The sequence below is a fragment of the Lichenostomus cassidix genome, chromosome 9, assembly GCF_008360975.1.
Source record: "Lichenostomus cassidix isolate B80296 chromosome 9, HeHo_3.0, whole genome shotgun sequence".
Taxonomy (NCBI): domain Eukaryota; kingdom Metazoa; phylum Chordata; class Aves; order Passeriformes; family Meliphagidae; genus Lichenostomus; species Lichenostomus cassidix.
Window position 1 is genome coordinate 22,850,570 of NC_139490.1, and position 18,547 is coordinate 22,869,116.

At 50.1% G+C, this 18,547-nt stretch overlaps 2 protein-coding genes across 10 annotated transcripts in view; one reads left to right on the forward strand and one right to left on the reverse strand.

Moving 5' to 3' along the window:
- Window positions 1-17,151, forward strand: SENP2 (SUMO specific peptidase 2). Of its 7 annotated transcripts, none has more exons than XM_085069930.1 (18): window positions 748-913; window positions 2,401-2,456; window positions 2,618-2,748; window positions 2,972-3,038; window positions 3,453-3,531; window positions 9,730-9,868; window positions 10,025-10,128; window positions 10,544-10,632; window positions 11,241-11,298; window positions 12,306-12,369; window positions 12,724-12,867; window positions 13,028-13,159; window positions 13,527-13,730; window positions 13,837-13,916; window positions 14,139-14,223; window positions 14,467-14,562; window positions 15,050-15,172; window positions 16,698-17,151. In XM_085069930.1, exons 1-17 carry the CDS (start codon window positions 786-788, stop codon window positions 15,125-15,127), a joined length of 1,734 nt encoding a protein of 577 aa, XP_084926056.1. In that variant the 5' UTR covers window positions 748-785; the 3' UTR covers window positions 15,128-15,172; window positions 16,698-17,151. The 7 variants fall into 7 exon arrangements, with proteins under 7 accessions (XP_084926058.1, XP_084926056.1, XP_084926055.1 ...); XM_085069929.1 differs by lacking the exon at window positions 16,698-17,151 and adding an exon at window positions 15,541-16,480; XM_085069932.1 differs by lacking the exons at window positions 748-913; window positions 16,698-17,151 and adding an exon at window positions 1-73 and having other exon boundaries at window positions 15,050-15,260.
- IGF2BP2 (insulin like growth factor 2 mRNA binding protein 2) overlaps window positions 16,045-18,547 on the reverse strand; it is a 22,399-nt gene continuing 19,896 nt past the window's right edge. For all 3 annotated transcript variants that reach the window (XM_085069927.1, XM_085069925.1, XM_085069924.1), the window contains exons 15-17: window positions 18,366-18,497; window positions 18,024-18,137; window positions 16,045-17,593 (exon numbers count right to left, since the gene is read on the reverse strand). In XM_085069927.1, the coding sequence (XP_084926053.1) occupies window positions 17,498-17,593; window positions 18,024-18,137; window positions 18,366-18,497 (342 nt within the window). In that variant the 3' untranslated portion in view covers window positions 16,045-17,497. The remainder of the gene's footprint in view (window positions 17,594-18,023; window positions 18,138-18,365; window positions 18,498-18,547) is intronic.

An 18,547-nucleotide genomic window follows, 5' to 3' on the forward strand; every position in this document is an offset into this window, starting at 1 on the left:
GCTGTCCCGACAGCAGCATGCGAGCGCGACGCCGACAAGCGAGGAAGAGCCGGCGTGAGCCCAGAGCGGCTCGGTGAGTGCCGGGAGGGCATTCCGCACCGGGGGCACGGAGAGGGAGGCCGGGGAGACACGGGGCCAGTCCTGCTTCTTCTGGAGTACCGGGGGCTTCTGCTCCCCGGAGTCCCGGGCAATAACCAGAGCCCCGGGGATGCCCAGCAAGCCGCACCGCCTGGCAGGGACCCCCGGCGAGCTCCCCATGCCAAATCCCCCCAGAGCCTGGCGACCAAGGCTTGGAGTAGAGGGCAAAAGCTCCTGAGCCTCCAAGGGGACAAAGCTCGTGACCCTCGGAGCAGGGAAAGCTCCTGATTCTCGGGGAGGGCAAAAGCTCCTGATGCTCCAAGAAGCCAAAAGCTGCTGACTCTCGGACAGGGCAAAAGCTCGTGATGCTCCAAGAGGGCAAAGCTCCTGACCCAACTCGCAGGACAGGCCGGGGTGGAGGCGGAGCGGGTCGGGACAGGGTCAGAATGGGCAGCAAGAGCCCAAATTTTGGCGCCGGAGTGTTGCAAAACGCACGCGCACGTCACTCGGGGACGGCGCGGGGCGGGGCGGGGCCTGAGGGGGCGGGGCTATGTGCGTGCTGGTGGGCGGGGCGTGTGGCGTGGGCGGGGCGTGTGGCGTGGGCGGGGCTACGGGGCGTGGGCGGGGCTACGGGGCGCGTGGGGCGGGCGGGGCGGGTCTCGGGTGGCGGGGCGGGCGGGGCGTGTCGCCGGAAGTGCGCGCGGCCCATGTACCAATGGCTGCTCGCGGCCCTCCGCGCCCTCCGCTCCGCCGCCCGCCAGGCCCCGGCCCCGGCCCTCGCCCCGGAGCCGCAGCCGCACCCGGACCCTCCGCCCCGCAAGAGGCCTCTCCCCAGGTCAGCCCTTCCCGCCGCGCCCGCGGCTTGCGCCCCGCCCGCTGCCCCGCCGCTCGGCCTGGCCGCGGTCTGCGCGCCCCGGGGGCTCTCCGTGGGGGTCCCAGATAATCCTGATAAATCCCAAATACTGAGTTGGTTGTGGGTCCCAGATAATCCTGATAAGTCCCGGGTGCTCACGTGGTTGTGGGTCCCACATATTCCCCATAAGTCTGTCCGCAGAGCCAGGTGTGGAGGTGATTGTGGGTCCCAGGTATTCCCGATAAATCCCAGATGCTGAAATGATTGCAGGTCCCAGATGTTCCTGACAAATCCGAAATACTGAGTTGGTTGTGGGTCCCAGGTAATCCTGATAAACCCCAGGTGCTGTCGTGGATGTGAGTCTCAGATAGTCCCAATAAGTGTATGGACAGACCCAGGGGTAGAGGTGACTGTGGTCCCGGGTATTCCCGATAAATCCCAGACACTGACATGACCGTGGATCCCAGATATTCCTGACAAACCCCAGATGATCGTGGGTCCCAGGTATTCCCGATAAATCCACTGGCCCCTCGTTCCCTTGCCACCTGCATGGCGGGGGCTCGAAAAGGGGTGGAGATTTGCAGCAGATGTGTTGGAGGAGCAGGGAAGGGTGTATAAACCTATAGGGAGCTGTTGGATGGAAGGCAGTCATGGAATATGGATGTGAAGTGGGTAAAAGAGGGATACATTCCCAGGCATTAACCCCTGAGCTTGCAGTGATGATGGCAGTGATTCTATGCCTGCTGCTCAGAATGTATGGATCACATCCCGTGTTTGGGCAGTGTGGTTGCTCCTTCTGGGAGAAACTTGCTCCAGGAGGCTTTGCTTAGTGTCTCATTCCAGAGTGAAGGAGACAAGGGAATGTTTCTGGAAAGAGCCATGTGTTGCACATCAAGCACTAGCTCAGAAGGAATTAGCTCTTAGGAAGAAGAATAGGAGCATTATTTGTGCTGTGTTCCTGAAAGTGAAGTTTTTACCGGACTTAATAGTGGTATCAACTGGTACAATCATTGGATTTAGGCTTCTGAGAAAGGGTGTGGCTGGTAGTTATTTTAAGAATTCGTGCCCGAGTGCTGACTCAGCAGGAGTTACTGGAGTGGATGTAAGCAGGACTTGCTTTCCCACCTTTCACTTCCTGTTCTGCTTAAACTTTCCTTTGCAACTCAGTGTGGTGACATGAGCTTGGATGGCTTAGTGACCTCTGTAATGCTTCTTTCCTGGAAGAAAAAGGAAAGAATTACACATTAAGGAATTTTTTGGTGATAGGAACAAACATAAAACATGAGGAAGCATTAACAGCAGGAGAAAAAGAGGTTTGATCTGCTTTAGTGGGACGATTAACTCTCTGGGAGATGATCCTGGGGAGATCTGAGAGCCACCTTTGGAGGTTTGGGCCTTTTGGAGGGAAGTGAACCTGCTGGGAGCTGAGCTGTGGCTACAAAACACTGTTCTGTCTGTTCTTCCCTCAGTGTTCGGTCACCTGTGGAAGATCCTGAGGAGATTCCCGCAAAGAAGCGGAAAACAGGTATTGCCCCTCACAGAGGGATTTCAAATGTCTGATTTTCCTTGGGTTTGGGGTACTTAGGTAACTCTGGATTTTGTACTTTGGAATTGCTACTGAAACAGAAATCCCAATCCCTGTGTTCAGTCCTGTTCTTTATGGCCTGGTGGTATGTTTTTTTCCAGAATGTGTCTCTGGGGCTAACAAGGAGCCTGAAGAGGTTTCTGTGGCTGCCAAGTTGCCCCCTGAGGCAACAAGTAAAAGCCAGGAGACTTCAGGGTGCGATGACTTTTCTTTCTCCGAGTGTGAAGATGAGGTGAGCAAAGATTTTTGAGGAGAACTCAGGGATCAGCTCCCAAAATCCCTGCATGTATGAGAACATGTATTACAAAAGTGGTGCCATCCCTGCCTTCTGCTGCAGCCCAAGCAAAACCATGGGCTCTGAGTCAGAACAGAGCTGCCTGAATTTCAGGAAGGTGAGGGGTTTGCTTGGATTCACATCCAGGTTAGGCTCACTCTGGTACTTGTTTCTATTTCAGGTTGTGTACATTTCTTCTGACTCTTCATTTGTAGCGTCTGCAGAGAATGAGGACACAACAGAACCTGGTAAGCTGACAGTCCTTCACTTACTCCTTTCTGCTGCTGCTCTGTGTCTGTGCAGCTGTGCAGGGCCAGGGGTTGGACTGGATTATCCTTGTGGGTTGCTTCCAACTCAGCATATTCTGTGATTTATCCCAGGAGCTGCCTTGGATGCAGTTCTAGTGTGTCCCACTGCTAGTTTTCCAGAAGGAAATTGTTATAAATGCTGATTGTAGACAGTAGAGCCTGAGAATCCTTTTTTATTAGGCTTAGGCTGGCAACTTTGTGTAGTTGCCAATGTGAAAATAGGCAACATAATACAAATAATATTAGGATGTGAGGGAAAAAATGGAAGCAATTTTTCTTTGGTGAAGCTCTTTAAACTCATAAAACTCGTGTTTTCTTGTCCGGTTGTTGATGGCTTATGCTCTTCTCTCATAGATAAAATGCCTTGTGACACCAACCCATGCTTGACTGGGGAAACACTGCCTTCTCCTTTCAAGAGAGTTTTATATCTGAGGTAAAAATCCTTCTGTTTCATGTCACTTCTCCTCTGAAGGGTTTCTTGCCTTTCACTTTCATCCTTGAACTTCCTGTGTTGCCCAGCATTTGGATTTGTGTCCACAGAACAGCATTTTTCCAGGGTGTTCTGGGGCTCCTCCAGGCTGCCATACTGAGGGAGATCTCCAGCTGTGGGGTGTTCTTGCCTTTAACCACCTTTAAACTTCCTCTTTAAATCCAGATAGCTCATAGTCTCAGGAGATCAGAGAAAGATCAAGTCCAACACTCCCACCTCCTGTGGTAGGAGGAAGTGTTGAACTTGAGAAAAGGCTGAGGCTGGGAATGCAAACAGAAAAACCCACAACCACAAAGAAAATGCCCCAAAAAACCCCAGAGAATTCCACTGGGAAACACTATTTTTCTGTGAGGATGCTCAGCTGCTGCCACAGCTCACCTAGAGGGGTTGTGGAGTATGTCTATGGAGATGTTGGAAAACCCACCCAGACATGGTCCTGAGCAGCATGCTGTGCCTCCTTGAATCAGGAGGTGCTAATTAAAATCTATTTAATAAATCAGGAGCTTTGAAAGTTGTCCTAGGTTACAATACGGATGTAGTTAAGTATTCTATTCCCACCAGCTGTGGGCCGTTAGCTGCTGTCACCTGCTAATGACCCACTCCGGATGACAGGCAATGGGCCATCAGGGACCCACCGCATGACTCATGGACTTGTCTCACCCTGTTGTGAGGTGCTCTGCCCAGGAGGGAGGAGATGAGCATTCCCACCTGGATATAACCTGGCCTTGGAAGTGCCTGAGCTAGCCCTGTCTACTGGGTTCCCAGAGGACAAGAGCTACCACTGGACCTTTAGCTGAAGACCAGACATTCCACAGGGTCACTGCTTCAACTGAAATACTTCATTCGGATTTCTACCACCACCCTAAAGGGGTGTCAGGCTGTATCTGACTTTGTCAGTGCTTTTTCCTTGTGTTATTTCACTTATTGTTAATTTTTCCTATTAATTTTAATATTGACTTGTGATCTCCCACTGGTTTGTTTTCAAGCCAATACATATTTTGGCGCCCAATGTGGGGCCTGATCTGAGGGAAAGTCAGAAATATAATTGTTATTACAGAAATCTTATCACCATGATGCTCAGCCTGTCTATGTGGGTACTGTATCTTACCCTTTATATTTTCCCTCAAGTGGGAAACTATCTGCCCATCATATTGCTCCTGTTGCAACCAGGGAATGGCATGAGAATTGCTTTACTGGTTTACTGTGCCTATTGCATGGTAACTGTGAGGCGATGAATGCCATTTGTTATAAATACTTGACTTTGTCTGCCTGGCCTAACCTGAGCTGCTACGTCTGGGACCTCCTCAGCAATCGCACCCACCCTCTGGGGCTAGGAGGAGAGAGTGGTTTCTTCCAGCATTTCAGGCCAGGCATAGCCATTTTTGACAATATTGAGTTTTCTCTGGATGCTAAAGATGGCATAATCTTTTTGTTAGTTCTGTTTTTTTTGACCAGCACTGTGTACATCATGCTGAGGAACAGAGCAATACTTGGTGTGGTACAGCATTGTACCTCTCCTTCTTGAGGAGGAGGAGAAAAGAAACAAGTCAGCAGGCACCACGTCCACGCAAACTGCCACCAAGAGGAAAAGAACCAAAAGAGCAGTCAGTGTCTCAACACAGACTATTGCTGAATCAGAACAGCCAAAGCCAGTAGCAGTTGCCCCTGTCCAGAAAAAGAAATCAAAGAGCAAATCAGTCTGCATAGTGACTGACAAGGATGTGGCAGGACCATCGCACCCAGCAGAAGAGACAGAGCCGGAGATCATCACTCACTCTCTATCCCTAGGGGAGCTGTGGGACCTACGGAGGGAATTCACCTGGTAGGCAAATGAGTCCATCCTGACCTGGCTGCTCCGCATCTGGGACGCCGCAGCTAATGACACCATTCTGGATGGAAGTGAGGCCAGGCAACTGGGATCCCTGTCCCAGGATGTGGTCATTGACCAGGGGATTGGGAGAACCCAGGAAACTTTCAGCCTCTGGCGGCGATTGCTGACAAGTGTACAGGACAGATACCTCTGCAAAGAAGACCTCCAGATGCACCAAAGGAAATGGAACACGATAGAACAAGGTATCTGATGCCTGAGGGAATTGGCCGTGCTAGAGATCATTTTCTCGGACAATGAGAGATTCCCCAAGAGCCCAGATAACGTCCAGTGCACTTCACAAATGTGGCTAAGATTGGCGCGGCTCGGACCAGAGATATACTCTGGTTACCTGGCAACACTGCAGTGGAGGGAAGGCGAAGACCAGGTGGGCGTGTTAGCAAACAAACTGAGAATTTATGAAGACACCGTCAGTGCCCCACTACGCACCCATGTCTCATCAGTGGAAACAAACCTGGCCGAGCAAGTCCAGAGCTTGATTGAAGAGAGCCTTCAGAAACTAAGGAAAGAGGTCAAAGAAGGAATTTACCATGCCTCACCGAAACCAACGAGAGTCTCTGCCGTCAGGAGCAGACGTCCCCCAGGCAGGGAAAGAAGACAAACTCCGCGACGTGACCTCTGGTTTTTCCTGCAGGAGCATGGGGAAGACATGAGAAAGTGGGATAGGAAACCCACCTCCACCTTAGCAGCCCGGGTACGTGAATTGAAAACAGAAACATCCACTTCAGGAGGCTCATCTAGGTTCGACACTGCCCCAGTCTCTTGTGGACAGAACCCCAGATGGCATGGGAATGACAATATGACTGATCCTCTTGAAGGGACCTCAGGAACACATTTACAGGAGGAGAGCATCGTGCACCAAAACCAGGATTAGAGGAACCCTGCCTCTAGCCAGGTAGAGGAAAGGGATGACTGGATCTATTGGACTGTGTGGATCTGATGGCCTGGCACGTCTGACCCACAAAGATACACGGCTTTGGTTGACACCGGCGTTCAGTGCACCCTGATGCCATCCAGGTATGTGGGGACCGAATCCATTTCTATTTCTGGGGTGACAGGAGGATCCCAGCAGCTGACTGTACTGGAAGCTGAAATGAGTTTAACTGGGAACGAGTGGCAGAAACACCCCATTGTGACTGGTCCAGACGCCCCATGCATCCTTGGCATAGATTATCTCAGGAGTGGATATTTCAAAGACCCAAAGGGACATCGCTGGGCTTTTGGGATAGCAGCCATAGATACAGAAGACATAAGACAACTGAATACCCTGCCTGGTCTCTCAGACAACCCATCTGCTGTAGGACTACTGAGAGTTGAAGAACAGCGGGTACCAATTGCTACAGCAACAGTGCATCGCCGGCAATACCGCACTGACAGAGACTCTGTGGCCCCCATCCATAAGATGATTCGGGATCTGGAGAGCCAAGGGGTGGTCAGCAAGGCTCACTCACCCTTTAACAGCCCTATATGGCTGGTGCGTAAGTCCAGTGAAGAATGGAGACTGACAGTGGATTACCGTGGCCTGAATGAAGTCACACCACCACTGAGTGCTGCTGTACCGGACATGCTGGAACTCCAGTATGAGCTGGAATCCAAGGCAGCAAAGTGGTACGCTACCATCGACATTGCCAACGCCTTTTGCTCCATCCCTCTGGCAGCAGAGTGCAGGCCTCAGTTTGCTTTCACCTGGGGAGGTGTGCAGTACACATGGAACCAACTGCCCCAGGGGTAGAAGCACAGTCCCACCATCTGCCATGGACTGATCCAGGCTGCACTGGAAAAGGGTGAGGCTCCAGAACATCTGCAGTCTATGGACACAGCAATGGACGGATTTGGGAAAGGAGAGAAAATCATCAGAATTCTCCTGGAAGCTGGTTTCACCATCAAGAAGAGCAAAGTCAAGGGACCTGCCCGAGAGATCCAGTTCCTGGGAGTGAAGTGGCAAGACAGACGGTGTCAGATTCCTTCTGAGGTTATCAATAAAATCACTGCAGTCTCCCCACCAACCAGCAAAAAGGAGACGCAAGCTTTCCTAGATGCCATAGGCTTTTGGAGAATGCATATCCCTGAGTACAGCCAGATCGTGAGTCCTCTCTACCTCATAACCCGCAAGAAGAACGATTTCCACTGGGGCCCTGAACAGCAGCAAGCTTTTACCCAGATCAAACAGGAGATTGCTCATGCGGTAGCCCTTGGACCAGTCAGGACAGGACCAGAGGTAAAGAATGTGCTTTACTCTGCAGCCGGGAGCCATGGTCTGTCCTGGAGCCTTTGGCAGAAGGTGCCTGGTGAGACCCGAGGCCGACCACTGGGATTCTGGAGTCGAAGTTACAGAGGGTCTGAAGTCAACTACACTCCCACCGAGAAAGAAATCTTGGCAGCTTATGAAGTAGTCCAAGCCATCTCAGAGGTAATTGGCACAGAAGCACAGCTTCTCCTGGCACCCCAACTGCCAGTGCTGGGGTGGATGTTCAAGGGAAGGGTTCCCTCTACCCACCATGCCACCGATGCCACGTGGAGCAAATGGATTGCCCTCATCACACAGCGTGCCCGTATTGGAAACCCAAATCGTCCTGGGATTCTGGAAATTACAACAAACTGGCCTGAAGGTGAGACTTTTAAATTATCTTCAGAAGAAGCAGAGGAGCAAGTAGCACGTGCTGAGGAAGCACTCCCGTATAACAAGCTGCCAGAGTGAAAGACGCTATGCCCTCTTCACCGATGGGTCCTGCCGAATTGTAGGCGCAGATCGGAAATGGAAAGCTGCAGTATGGAGCCCCACACGACAAGCTGTACAGGCTACCGAGGGACAAGGTGGATCGAGCCAGGTCGCAGAGCTTAAAGCCATCCAACTGGCTTTGGATATTGCTGAACGAGAGAAATGGCCAAGGCTCTATCTCTACACTGACTCCTGGATGGTAGCCAACGCGCTATGGGGATGGTTAGATCGCTGGAGAAAGGCCAACTGGCAGTGCAGATGGTCAAAGTACAGGTATGGGGAAGTATGGCAAGTTGACTACATCACACTTCCCCAAACCCGCCAAGGAAAGCGCTACGTGCTGACCATGGTGGAAGCAACCACGGGATGGTTAGAGACCTACTCTGTGCCTCATGCTACTGCCTGGAACACCATCTTGGGTCTGGAAAAGCAAGTCCTGTGGAGACATGGTACCCCTGAGAGAATAGAGTCTGACAATGGAACCCATTTCAAGAATGGCCTCATAAGCACCTGGGCTAGAGAACATGGAATTGAATGGATATACCATATCCCCTATCATGCACCAGCTGCCGGGAAAGTTGAACGGTGTAACGGACTACTTAAGACAACTTTGAAGGCACTTGGCGGGGGAACCTTCAAAAATTGAGAACTAAACTTAGCAAAGGCCACCTGGATGGTTAACACAAGAGGTTCTATCAGTCGAGCCAGTCCTGCCCAGTCCAAACCTTTGCACACAGTGGATGGAGATAGAGTCCCTGTGGTACACATAAGAGGTTTTTTAGGAAAGACTGTGTGGATTAGTCCCACCTCAGGCAAAGGCAAACCCATCCGTGGGGTTGTTTTAGCCCAAGGACCTGGTTATACTTAGTGGGTGATGAAGGCAGATGGGGAAACCCGTTGTGTACCACAAGGAGTCCTTATCTCAAGTGAGAACTGTGTAGATGGTAATAGAATAAGGGGTGGATAATGTCCTAGGTTGCAATACAGATGTAGTTAAGTATTCTATTACCACCAGCTGTGGGCCATTAGCTGCTATCACCCACTCCGGATGACAGGCAATGGGCCATCCGTTAGCTATTATCACTTGCTAACGACCCACCCCGCATGACAGGCAATGGGCCATCAGGGACCCACCGTGTGACTCATGGACTTATCTCATCCCATTGTGAGATGCTCTGCCCAGGAGGGAGGAGCCAAGCATTCCCACCTGGATATAACCTGGCCTTGGAAGTGCCTGAGCTAGCCCTGTCTACTGGGTTCCCAGAGGACAAGTGCTGCTACTGGACCTTCAGCTGGAGACTAGACCTTCACAGGATCACTGCTTCAACTGACCTACTTCATCTGGATTGCTACCACCACCCTAACAGGGTGTCAGGCTGTGTCTGGCTTTGTCAGTGTTTTTTCCTTGTATTATTTCACTTATTGTTAATTTTTCCTATTAATTTTAATATTGACTTGTGATCTCCCACTGGTTTGTTTTCAAACCAGTACGAAAGTTCTCTTAACACCGTTTCTTCTGCCTTTGTTGTTTCAGCCTGAGCAAGAATAACCACATCCGAGCTGTTGCAGAGAGCCCTGTCACACCCAGACCCCCAATTAAGGAGCACCCCCTGCCAGGTCCCAACCCTCCAGGAGTCAGTGGCACCAGGAGGCCCATGTGTGCTGCTGAAGAGGTAAACAGGGGGAGAAGGGATCTTTTGGGGTGAAACTCCACACTCCATAGCTGTGGAGTTCCTCTACAGTCAAGTTGAGACAAAAGGAAGGGGTGGGAATGCCTGCTAAAGTCTTTTTTTTTTTTTTTCTTTTTTTTTCCCTTTCCCTTCTGTAAGGATGTTCAGCAAACAGAAAATAAGAAATACAAAGAGCTCTTGAGTCTCTTCAAGGAAAAATATTCTGGAAGACTTAATTCTCCACGGCAAGCAAGGCTCAATAAGTAAGTATGAGCAAAATAACCCTTAACTCTCTGGTGGTTAATTTGTTGTATGTGGAAGGGGAGGAGAATTGATCTTTCGTACTCTCAGGATTTTGGACAGAGTCAATTGTAATGACTGAGCCCCTTCTGGAATAGTGGAGACAGAAAATTAGACTCTTGGATGTTCACTGTGCCTGAGTTGAAGGTGGCCAAACTTGTGGATGTAAACTGGAAATGCCCTTTGCATCTGGTCATGGAACCAGTGACAGCATGGTTCTAGTGAGGATTAAAAAGCCTCATTTTACTTTATGGGTTTCTATTGCTTTCATTTAGCCAGTCGTGTACAAATAATAACTGTGTCCTCTGCAGTGGATTGATGTGCAGAGGTGACAAATCACCTGTAAAAACTCTGTCCTTTTCTTCTGCTACACCAAAGGGTTCAAACCAAGGAACCAGGGATGACTGGGAGTTTCCAGAAAGAGCAAAAATCCAGAGGTGCCTCTCCATCTGTGCCACGAAGGACCAGTGAGTATCCCCAGGATCTAAGTCCACTCTGTAGGTGGAATTCCATCCCAAAACAGGGCATTTCCTCAAGCCAGTTAGTGGCCAAACTGGGTTTGTGAGGGTTTTATTGAAGGGAAGAAAATAGCTGAACATGGTATTTGAGAGCTGTGACTGTAGCAGTGCTGTCTGCAGCTGGATGTGACCCCACTGTACAGGAGAAGGTTGTAGTACCTGTTTGACCTGTTTTTTTGTAGCATGGGAGGGGGATATTTTACCCTCAGAGCTGCAGTTCAATTCCATTTTAATGCTAGACAGGACTGTTCCATGATAGCAGAGGTTCCAAACCAAGTAAACTAATTACATGTATGTTTAATACTCCCCCAGTTTTGGAGTTCTTTTCTGTGTTCATTACTTAAATATTTTATCATCACTAGCTCTTTTATATCTTGGCCTTTATGACATGATCATATGGGGATTGAAATTATTTCTGGGCAGGAGCCAGGGTTTGAACTTTTAAGTTGAAAATGCTGTTGAAATGTCTGTGGTGTCACCCAGAAACTGTGAGCTCTGTGCAGCTGCTGGAATGGGAAATCACCTCCTTGTTCTCACATTGCTGCTTTTCCCTGCAGGTGTCAGACATGGGGATGTTTTCAGCCCCCAGCTGCCTCAGAGAGGTGTCATGATCAGGTGAGAGTGCCTTTTAACCGTGGCTCTTGTTTCTTTTGGCTCTGGCAGCCTCCAGAAGACCAGTCCTGGTCAGTGTCTCAGTGCTGGGGGAGAGGAGCAGCTGGTTTGAGGAATTGCTCACAGCCAGTTGTCCCTCAAATCCAGCTCTCCTGGCACAGCTGGCCAGCTTGTGGGATGTTCTGGGTGTTTTTTGGGACAAGGAAGTAGGGGTGACAGTGGTGGCCACACCAAGTTGCCCTGGGGTTTGCAGAATCCATTTTTGCTCCCGAGTGTCTTTCTGCCACGTCATTAATGAATTGAATTTGCATTTCCTGTGGATCCTAAGCATAAGGATTAGGGAGTTTGTTAAACCTGGGGGGACTGAGACCGTTTTTGTGGCTGTCTCTCATCAGGGACCAGTGGACTCTGGGGTGGCAGGATGGGAGTGCAGGAGGCTCCCTGTGGAGGGAAAGGGGCTTTTGGCTTCAGTTCCAGGGAGGGATTTTGGTGTGGCAGTTTGGTGTCCTCCTCTTGCTGCCCTCAGGTGAGAGAGGAGAGAGTGTAGATGGGAGCAGAGAGGTTTGCTTGTGGCAGGTCTGCTTTTGGGTGATTTTGCCCCTATTCTCTTTCCCCCTTAGACACAAGCACTGTTGAGCTGTGCACATGTCCTGAGTTCAATTGTCACTGTTTCCTAAGCTCAAGGGAAGAGAGGGAATAACTGGTGGAGTGGGATTTGTTACCAGGAGATCACAAAGCACTTGATAGAGGAAGTGCTGGTTGCTTCCCTGTTTTCCAAAGATTAAAACTGAGAAACAAAAGGAGTTTGGCACCCAAAGGTGGAAGAAAATTTGCAAAGCTTCCAGCTCTTCATCTATCCCAGTCTGGCTGCTACAAAATGGGGAAGAAAATGAGATATTGTCATGTGTCAGAATCAGCCTTGAAAAATCATTTCTTATGCAGAAGGTGAATTTTGGGAATTTCATGGGGCAGTGTGGATATCCAACTCACTTCTCTTTCTCTCCTGGCAGCTACTACACACCACCAGAAGACTCTCGTGGACAGGGAAAATCAGGGAAACGAGCAGTTTCAGCGGTAAGTTTGAGTTAGTCATTACTTCACTTTTTATTTTAAGAAAATGTAACTCATCTCTGGCCAGGATTGAGCTCCAAAATAAAATTTGAAGTGTGGAAATCAGAAATATGTATCATGATCTCAACTTGATACCTGCATGAGGAGGCTTTGCTGGGGTTCAGGCTGTTAATCCAAGCCCAAGGAAATTCCTGCCTCTCTGGGCACAGTTGGAATGCAGTCATCAATCAGAAGTGCCTTTGGGGTTTGCTGCTGGGATGTGTGTAAAAACCTTCCCAGTTTCATGCAGGATTCTCTGCCCCATCCCCCAGCAAACCCCCCTGTGCTTCTCTGACCTCCTGTCCTTGTGCCTGGCAGGGCCAGCGTGGAGCTGAAGTCCCCCAAGGAAAGTTATTCCAGTTCCACGTGACACCTGTCCTGTCCAAAGACCTCTTTTTTGTGGACAGTGAGCCACTGCCATGCCCAGAAAAGCCAGCAGATGACCTGGCTCCACTGACAGAGGTACCTGTGCTCAGCAGCAAGCCAGTGCTGTGGCTGATTGAGCAAAGGCCTGCAAGGCTGCTTGCTCTGCCACTGGAGCTGCACGTGGAGGCCTTCTGGGGGGCTGGTGTGCTCCCTGTGCTGATCCATGAGCCTTTCCCCATGGAATCCTTTCTTCCAGGCCATGGAGAGTGAGATCTCTGCTGCCTTTGCCAGCGGTGAGCCCGAGGACATCCTGAGCAGAGCCTTCAAGCTCACTGTCACCCGTGAGGACATCTGCACCCTGCAGCCCCTGGGCTGGCTCAACGACAGGGTACGTGAGTGATCCTGCACTTCCTGGGAAATCCCCCCTCCCTGGGCACGGGAGTCTTCCAGGAGCTCCACTGCAGAGCCCAGAAATAGCTGCACACTCCTTATTTTGGGTACTGTGTGGGCTGATGTTTCTGGGAGCTTTCACTTGGATGCTGCAGCTCCCAGGAGTCAGTCTGGGTTATTGGAGTGGGGGTTTTAACCAGCAGCACGAGTCACCCAGTGTAAAATCCTGGGAGCAAAAGCTGCCAGGAAAAAAAACAAAAACAAACTGGAGTTCTCTGAGCTCGAGGGTGTCCAGCAAAGACATGCTGCTGTCTTTTTAATTTCGTGTCTTACTTCACATCTCAATTTGCCTCCCTCTGTTCTAGATCATGAATTTCTACATGGGTCTTCTGGTGGAAAGAAGCAAGAAGGAAGGATATCCAGCAGTGTATGCTTTTAATACCTTCTTTTACTCCAAGCTAAGCTCTACAAGCCACAAGGCAGTAAAGAAATGGACCAAAGGTGTGGATATCTTCAAGCACGATGTCATCTTGGTGCCTATTCACCTCAGAATTCACTGGACACTGCTGGTGAGTTGTGTCTTTTTATTTAGGGGATGGGGAGAACAAAACTAGCAAGAAAAGTCAGTTAGGGGTTTGGGATGTGTTTTGTCTAACAATCACCTTTTAACCCCAGGTTGTAGATCTCAGAGAGAAAACCATCAAATACTTTGACTCCTTGGGACAGAAGGGAGACCACATTTGTAAAACTGTTTTGTGAGTAGCTGGTTTTTTATCCCTTTTGGTTGCTTTTGAGGCCTTTTTCCCTCCCTGTCACATGGTGCTCCTCACATGGGTCCTCTGGCATTTCAGTGCTGTTCATCTTCCTGTCAAACACCCTTCAGCTGTTTTGTTTGGGTGTTTTTTTGTTTTTTTTTTTTTACCTTTTGGTGCCTTAAATCAGGGAGATGAAAAGTAATTTTGTGTTGTTTTCCACAGAAAATACCTGGAAGAGGAAAGTAAGGAAAAAAGAAACATTGAATTGACTGCTTCTGAGTGGACCCTTCACAGCATGGGCACGGAGGTATGGGAGAAATGCCTGGATCTGGAATTGGAGCTAGAACTCCTCTTCATGGAGGGTTTAACACTTCCCAGGGAAGCAGAGGAGGATGTGTGCAGTTAATTGGGACTGTTCCTTGGGTTTGGGAGCAGTAAATGGATTATGGATGTAGGTTTTCAGGAGTTGGTGTGGGCAATGTGTGCTACTACCAAACTGCTGCTCTTTTAAGACAGATAAAAATCCTCTGTCTTTTTTTGTATTCCTCAGGAAATCCCTCAGCAAAACAATGGAAGTGACTGTGGAGTTTTTGTTTGCAAATTTGCCGATTTCATCTCCAGAGACAAACCCATCATCTTCACCCCGGTGAGAGAGGTGTAAACCCCTCCAGCCTTTCCCACACAGATACAAGAGCCAGGGAAGCTGCACAGCAGCTGGGCAGGGAATGAGGGTTTGTTCCTCATGTCTGGTGGGGTGTCTGCATCTTGGGCAGGATCATGGAATCCCAGACTGTTTGGGTCAGAAAGGACCTTAGAGACCAGTTCATTCCAATGCCAGAATGCTGCAGTGGTTTGGGATATCTGGCCTTTGTATCTCTTGGAGAAAGAGGTTTCTGCCTTGGCCCAGCTCAGACACTGGTTATTTTCAGATGTGGTCTTTAATAAATGTCCCTGTAAAGCAATGTGGCTTTGTTGGGTGTCTGTGTCACCCTCATGTGAAACCCACCTGGTACCCAAATGGCAGGTGTTCAAAAGCAACTCCCCATTCAAGAATTCCCAGGGTGTTAGTGGGGATTTCCTGCCTCTTTATCCCCTGGCATCCTAGGTAATGGATTTTTCCCTTTGCTTTTCAGGAACACATGCCTTATTTCCGCAGGAAGATGGTGTGGGAAATAATCCATCAGCAGCTGCTGGGAGACATGCACTGTTAGAAAAACACTGTTCTCTAAGAGTAGTATTTATTTCTTATTGTTAAGGTAAGATAAATAATAACTTATGTAAGAGCCTTATTGTACGGGAATGTTACTTGTTAATAGAGTAATTTATTTTTTAATTGAAAACCGATTTGCTGTCTCCGTGTGGTTTTTAACTTGCTCGCAATCTGAGGAAGAAGAGGGGCTGTCTCCTCTCGTGGTGGCTCTGGGGACATCCCTGTGCTGCTCCTGGCCCAAAGATCCACAAGATCCTGGCAGAGCTGCAGAGGGGCTTTACCTGCCTTTGCTTTCACTGATTGGCTCAACCTGCCCCAGCCTCGGGGCAGATTCTCCAAAGGACGAACGATTCCAAAGGCACTTGTGTTTTGTCCTCACAAATAATTAATTAGGCATAATTAATCTTCCCTGAGGATTCAGAAGATCTGAGCATGAGGACACCACAGCTGGCAGTGTTTCAGGTGTCCTTTCCCCTTCCCTTCCTGTTTGGGGCTGCTGTTTTGAGTGTCGCAGGTGCCGCCAGAGCCACTCTGCAGTGGCAGCATTCCCAGTGCTGGAGGTGTGGCAGTGGAAAACCTGGCTCTGGGGCTCGTGGAGGAGGGGTTCCCTCATGGTGGCACCCAGCAGCACCCCAGGCAGCCCCACCCTGCCCCCAAAGGACCTCCCAGCCCTGTTTGGCACCTTGCCCCATTGGCTGGTCCATCATTTTGCCTTTGCCAAGGATGTGCAGGGAGGGAAAGGGGGCTTCACGATGGCATCACTTCCCATGGCCCTGGATAAATGCCTACAACCCTCCCATTTCTTAAATTCCCTCCCACCCAACCCTCCCCAGCAGCAGGGAATGGGACACCATGGAGGAACTCCCAGCCATGCCCACTGCAAGGGACCCGAAAGAAAGCAACGGAGCAGGCTCAGGCTCTGGTTAGCTGGATATATTTCTCTGTTTTTGTCGGTGTCTCGGGTTGGTTTTCACAGAACACTTTGCAGTAGAGGAAAACACGGATTTGCAGCCACGGGAGCAGCGCTGGCACTGCACCTCTGCTCCCCTCCCTGCTCTTGCCCGTCGGCTTTCACCGCTTCCATCCATCACTTCCCTTTGCTTAAACACTTTTTTTTGGTGTGTGTTTGGCTTTTTTTATTTTTCCCTTTTTTTGTCTTTTTAACCATTTCTCAAGCTTTCTCCGAGGGAACAGCCACTGGCTCTCAGCTTGCAGGAGACTACGGAAGAGCTCTGGGACACTGGGGATGGTTTCCTTCTTCCACCTCGCAGCTGACTTGGTCGAGATCATTTTTCCAACTTGGTTTTTTTTTTATTACAAAAATAAAAAAATGCTCCAACTATCAGTTTTACAAGGCATACAAAAATCTCTAAAAGGGCAACACAAGCGCAAGGTGCTGAGGTACGAAAACCTGAGGTAGTTTGTGTGTGTGTGTGTGTGTGTGTGTGAGGGGAGTTATTTGTGTTATTTTTTATTTGAAGCCAATTTTGCTGGTTGGGTTTTTCAGCCCTGGGCTGACAAACTCTTGTAAACCCATTTTTTTCACCCATTTCCCCCTCCTCTCCCTGCAGCAGGGATCTTTCCCCAAAGATCCCAGTCCAAGGTGGGCAGGGCTGGTGCTGCCCATCGTTTTCCAGGGATGTCAGTGCCAGGCAGTGATGGAGAGAGGACAGACAGACAGAAAGGGGGGACAGAATGGATGCAAACCCCACTTCTGGAGTCTGAAGCAAAGAGGAAAGGGTATGTGAAGGAGAGGAACAATTCCTACAAGAGGAATCTTCTTGGCTCCTACAGGCCCTGCTCTTCTCAAAGCCCTTCAGAAATTGCTGTTTAACACTTGTTTAGTATTTTTTTTCCCTGCTGGCGATCCTACAGCTCTGCTCTACGGTGCATTAGAGAACCAATGGACCAGCTCCTGCCATTAAACCTCTAGAAAAGCCTGTTTTTGCTAAAAACAAACAGCCCCCTCCCCCCCAAAAATTTTAAAAAATGAGTTAAAAAATAAAATATTACAAAACTTAAAAATCGGCGTTAGTTTCGTTACTGATATATTAATTCTAAATTAACGAGTGCCGTGTGGCCGTGGCCCCCCCAGGCCCGGCGAGCTCCTCCTGGGTGGAATGGGCAGGTTTGGGGAGAATTCCAAAATAAAAACCACCTCTCTGCCTGTGTTAGTCCAAGTGCCGGGGGAGCGGCGGGGGCGGCGATGGAGTAAGGCTGAAGCTGCGGGCTGTCGAGAGCCCCCCGTGCCCCAGTTCTGCACAGCCTGGCTGCAGGGGGGCTCGGGGGGTCTTTGGTTTGTCCCCTGCCCTGCTGGGGCTGGTGGCGCTGGCTGGGGGGTTACATTCGTCGGGCGGTGCTGGCGGGAGCCTCACTTGCTGTGCTGCGAGGCCGCGGCTCCCTGAGCGTGTTTGTGCTCCTGCTGCTTCACCTGCTGCACGATTTCCCTGATCTTGCGCTGGGCAGTCTGGGGGGCAAGAAATGGGGGTCAGGGAGGCCACCAGAACCCCCCCAGCCACAACAGCATCAGAACCCTCCAGCTTTTAACCCCAGCACAGCTGTGAGTGATTCTGTGATAAATGAAGACGTGCTAAAGCAAAGGTTTGGCTGCTTCTATCACTCAAGAGCCTCGATTTTGGGGTGTCACCACCCCCCCAGCAGTCAGGAATGCAGCCTGGTATGTGCAGCCAGGTGGGATGAGGGAGCCAATTCCCACCCCGTGTCCAAGACACAGATTTTGGATAAATTGAGTCAATCTTTAATTGTAATGCAGCCAAAAACCCCTTTAGTGCATCCTGGGTGCACAGAAACCCCTCAGAGCAGCTCAGAGAATGCTGTGCTTGGTGGCTTTCCTTAAAGTAGCTGGGAATGTCAGGAAAACCATAGCCAAACCTTACCTGACTGGCAAAGAAATGCCCAATGATTTTGACAACGACCTCCTCGTTCTCATCCGGGGTTTGGTCTCGCGGCACAATGACTTCTGCACTCGTTAAGTTCTGCAGTTCATTCACCTGGAGCAAACAGACATCCCAGTTATGCTGTGGAATAACCAAAATCCTCTGCTGCTGGTGTCACCACAGCTCTGAGCCAGCTCAACAGCACCAGGCTGCCGTGGGTTACACCCTGTCCCCCTCAGCATGGTCACCCCCCAAGGGGCTGGGGTTGAGACATCACTGATGTCACAGAGGTGATGGGAGATAAGGGTTGTCCAGCTCTGCAGCTCCCACACCCTCATTTACCGTCTTGCCACCTTTGCCGATGACGCGGCCGGCGGCGAAGGAAGGCACCTTGATGTGAGCTTCCAGCTTCACTTCTTCTTTCGGGTTAAAGAAGTTTTCCTCTTTCAGCTTCCCAAATATTCGCCCCTGAGCCTGGAGAGGGGAAAAAAAGGACATCAAGGTGGTGGGCAGCGTCCTGGGGG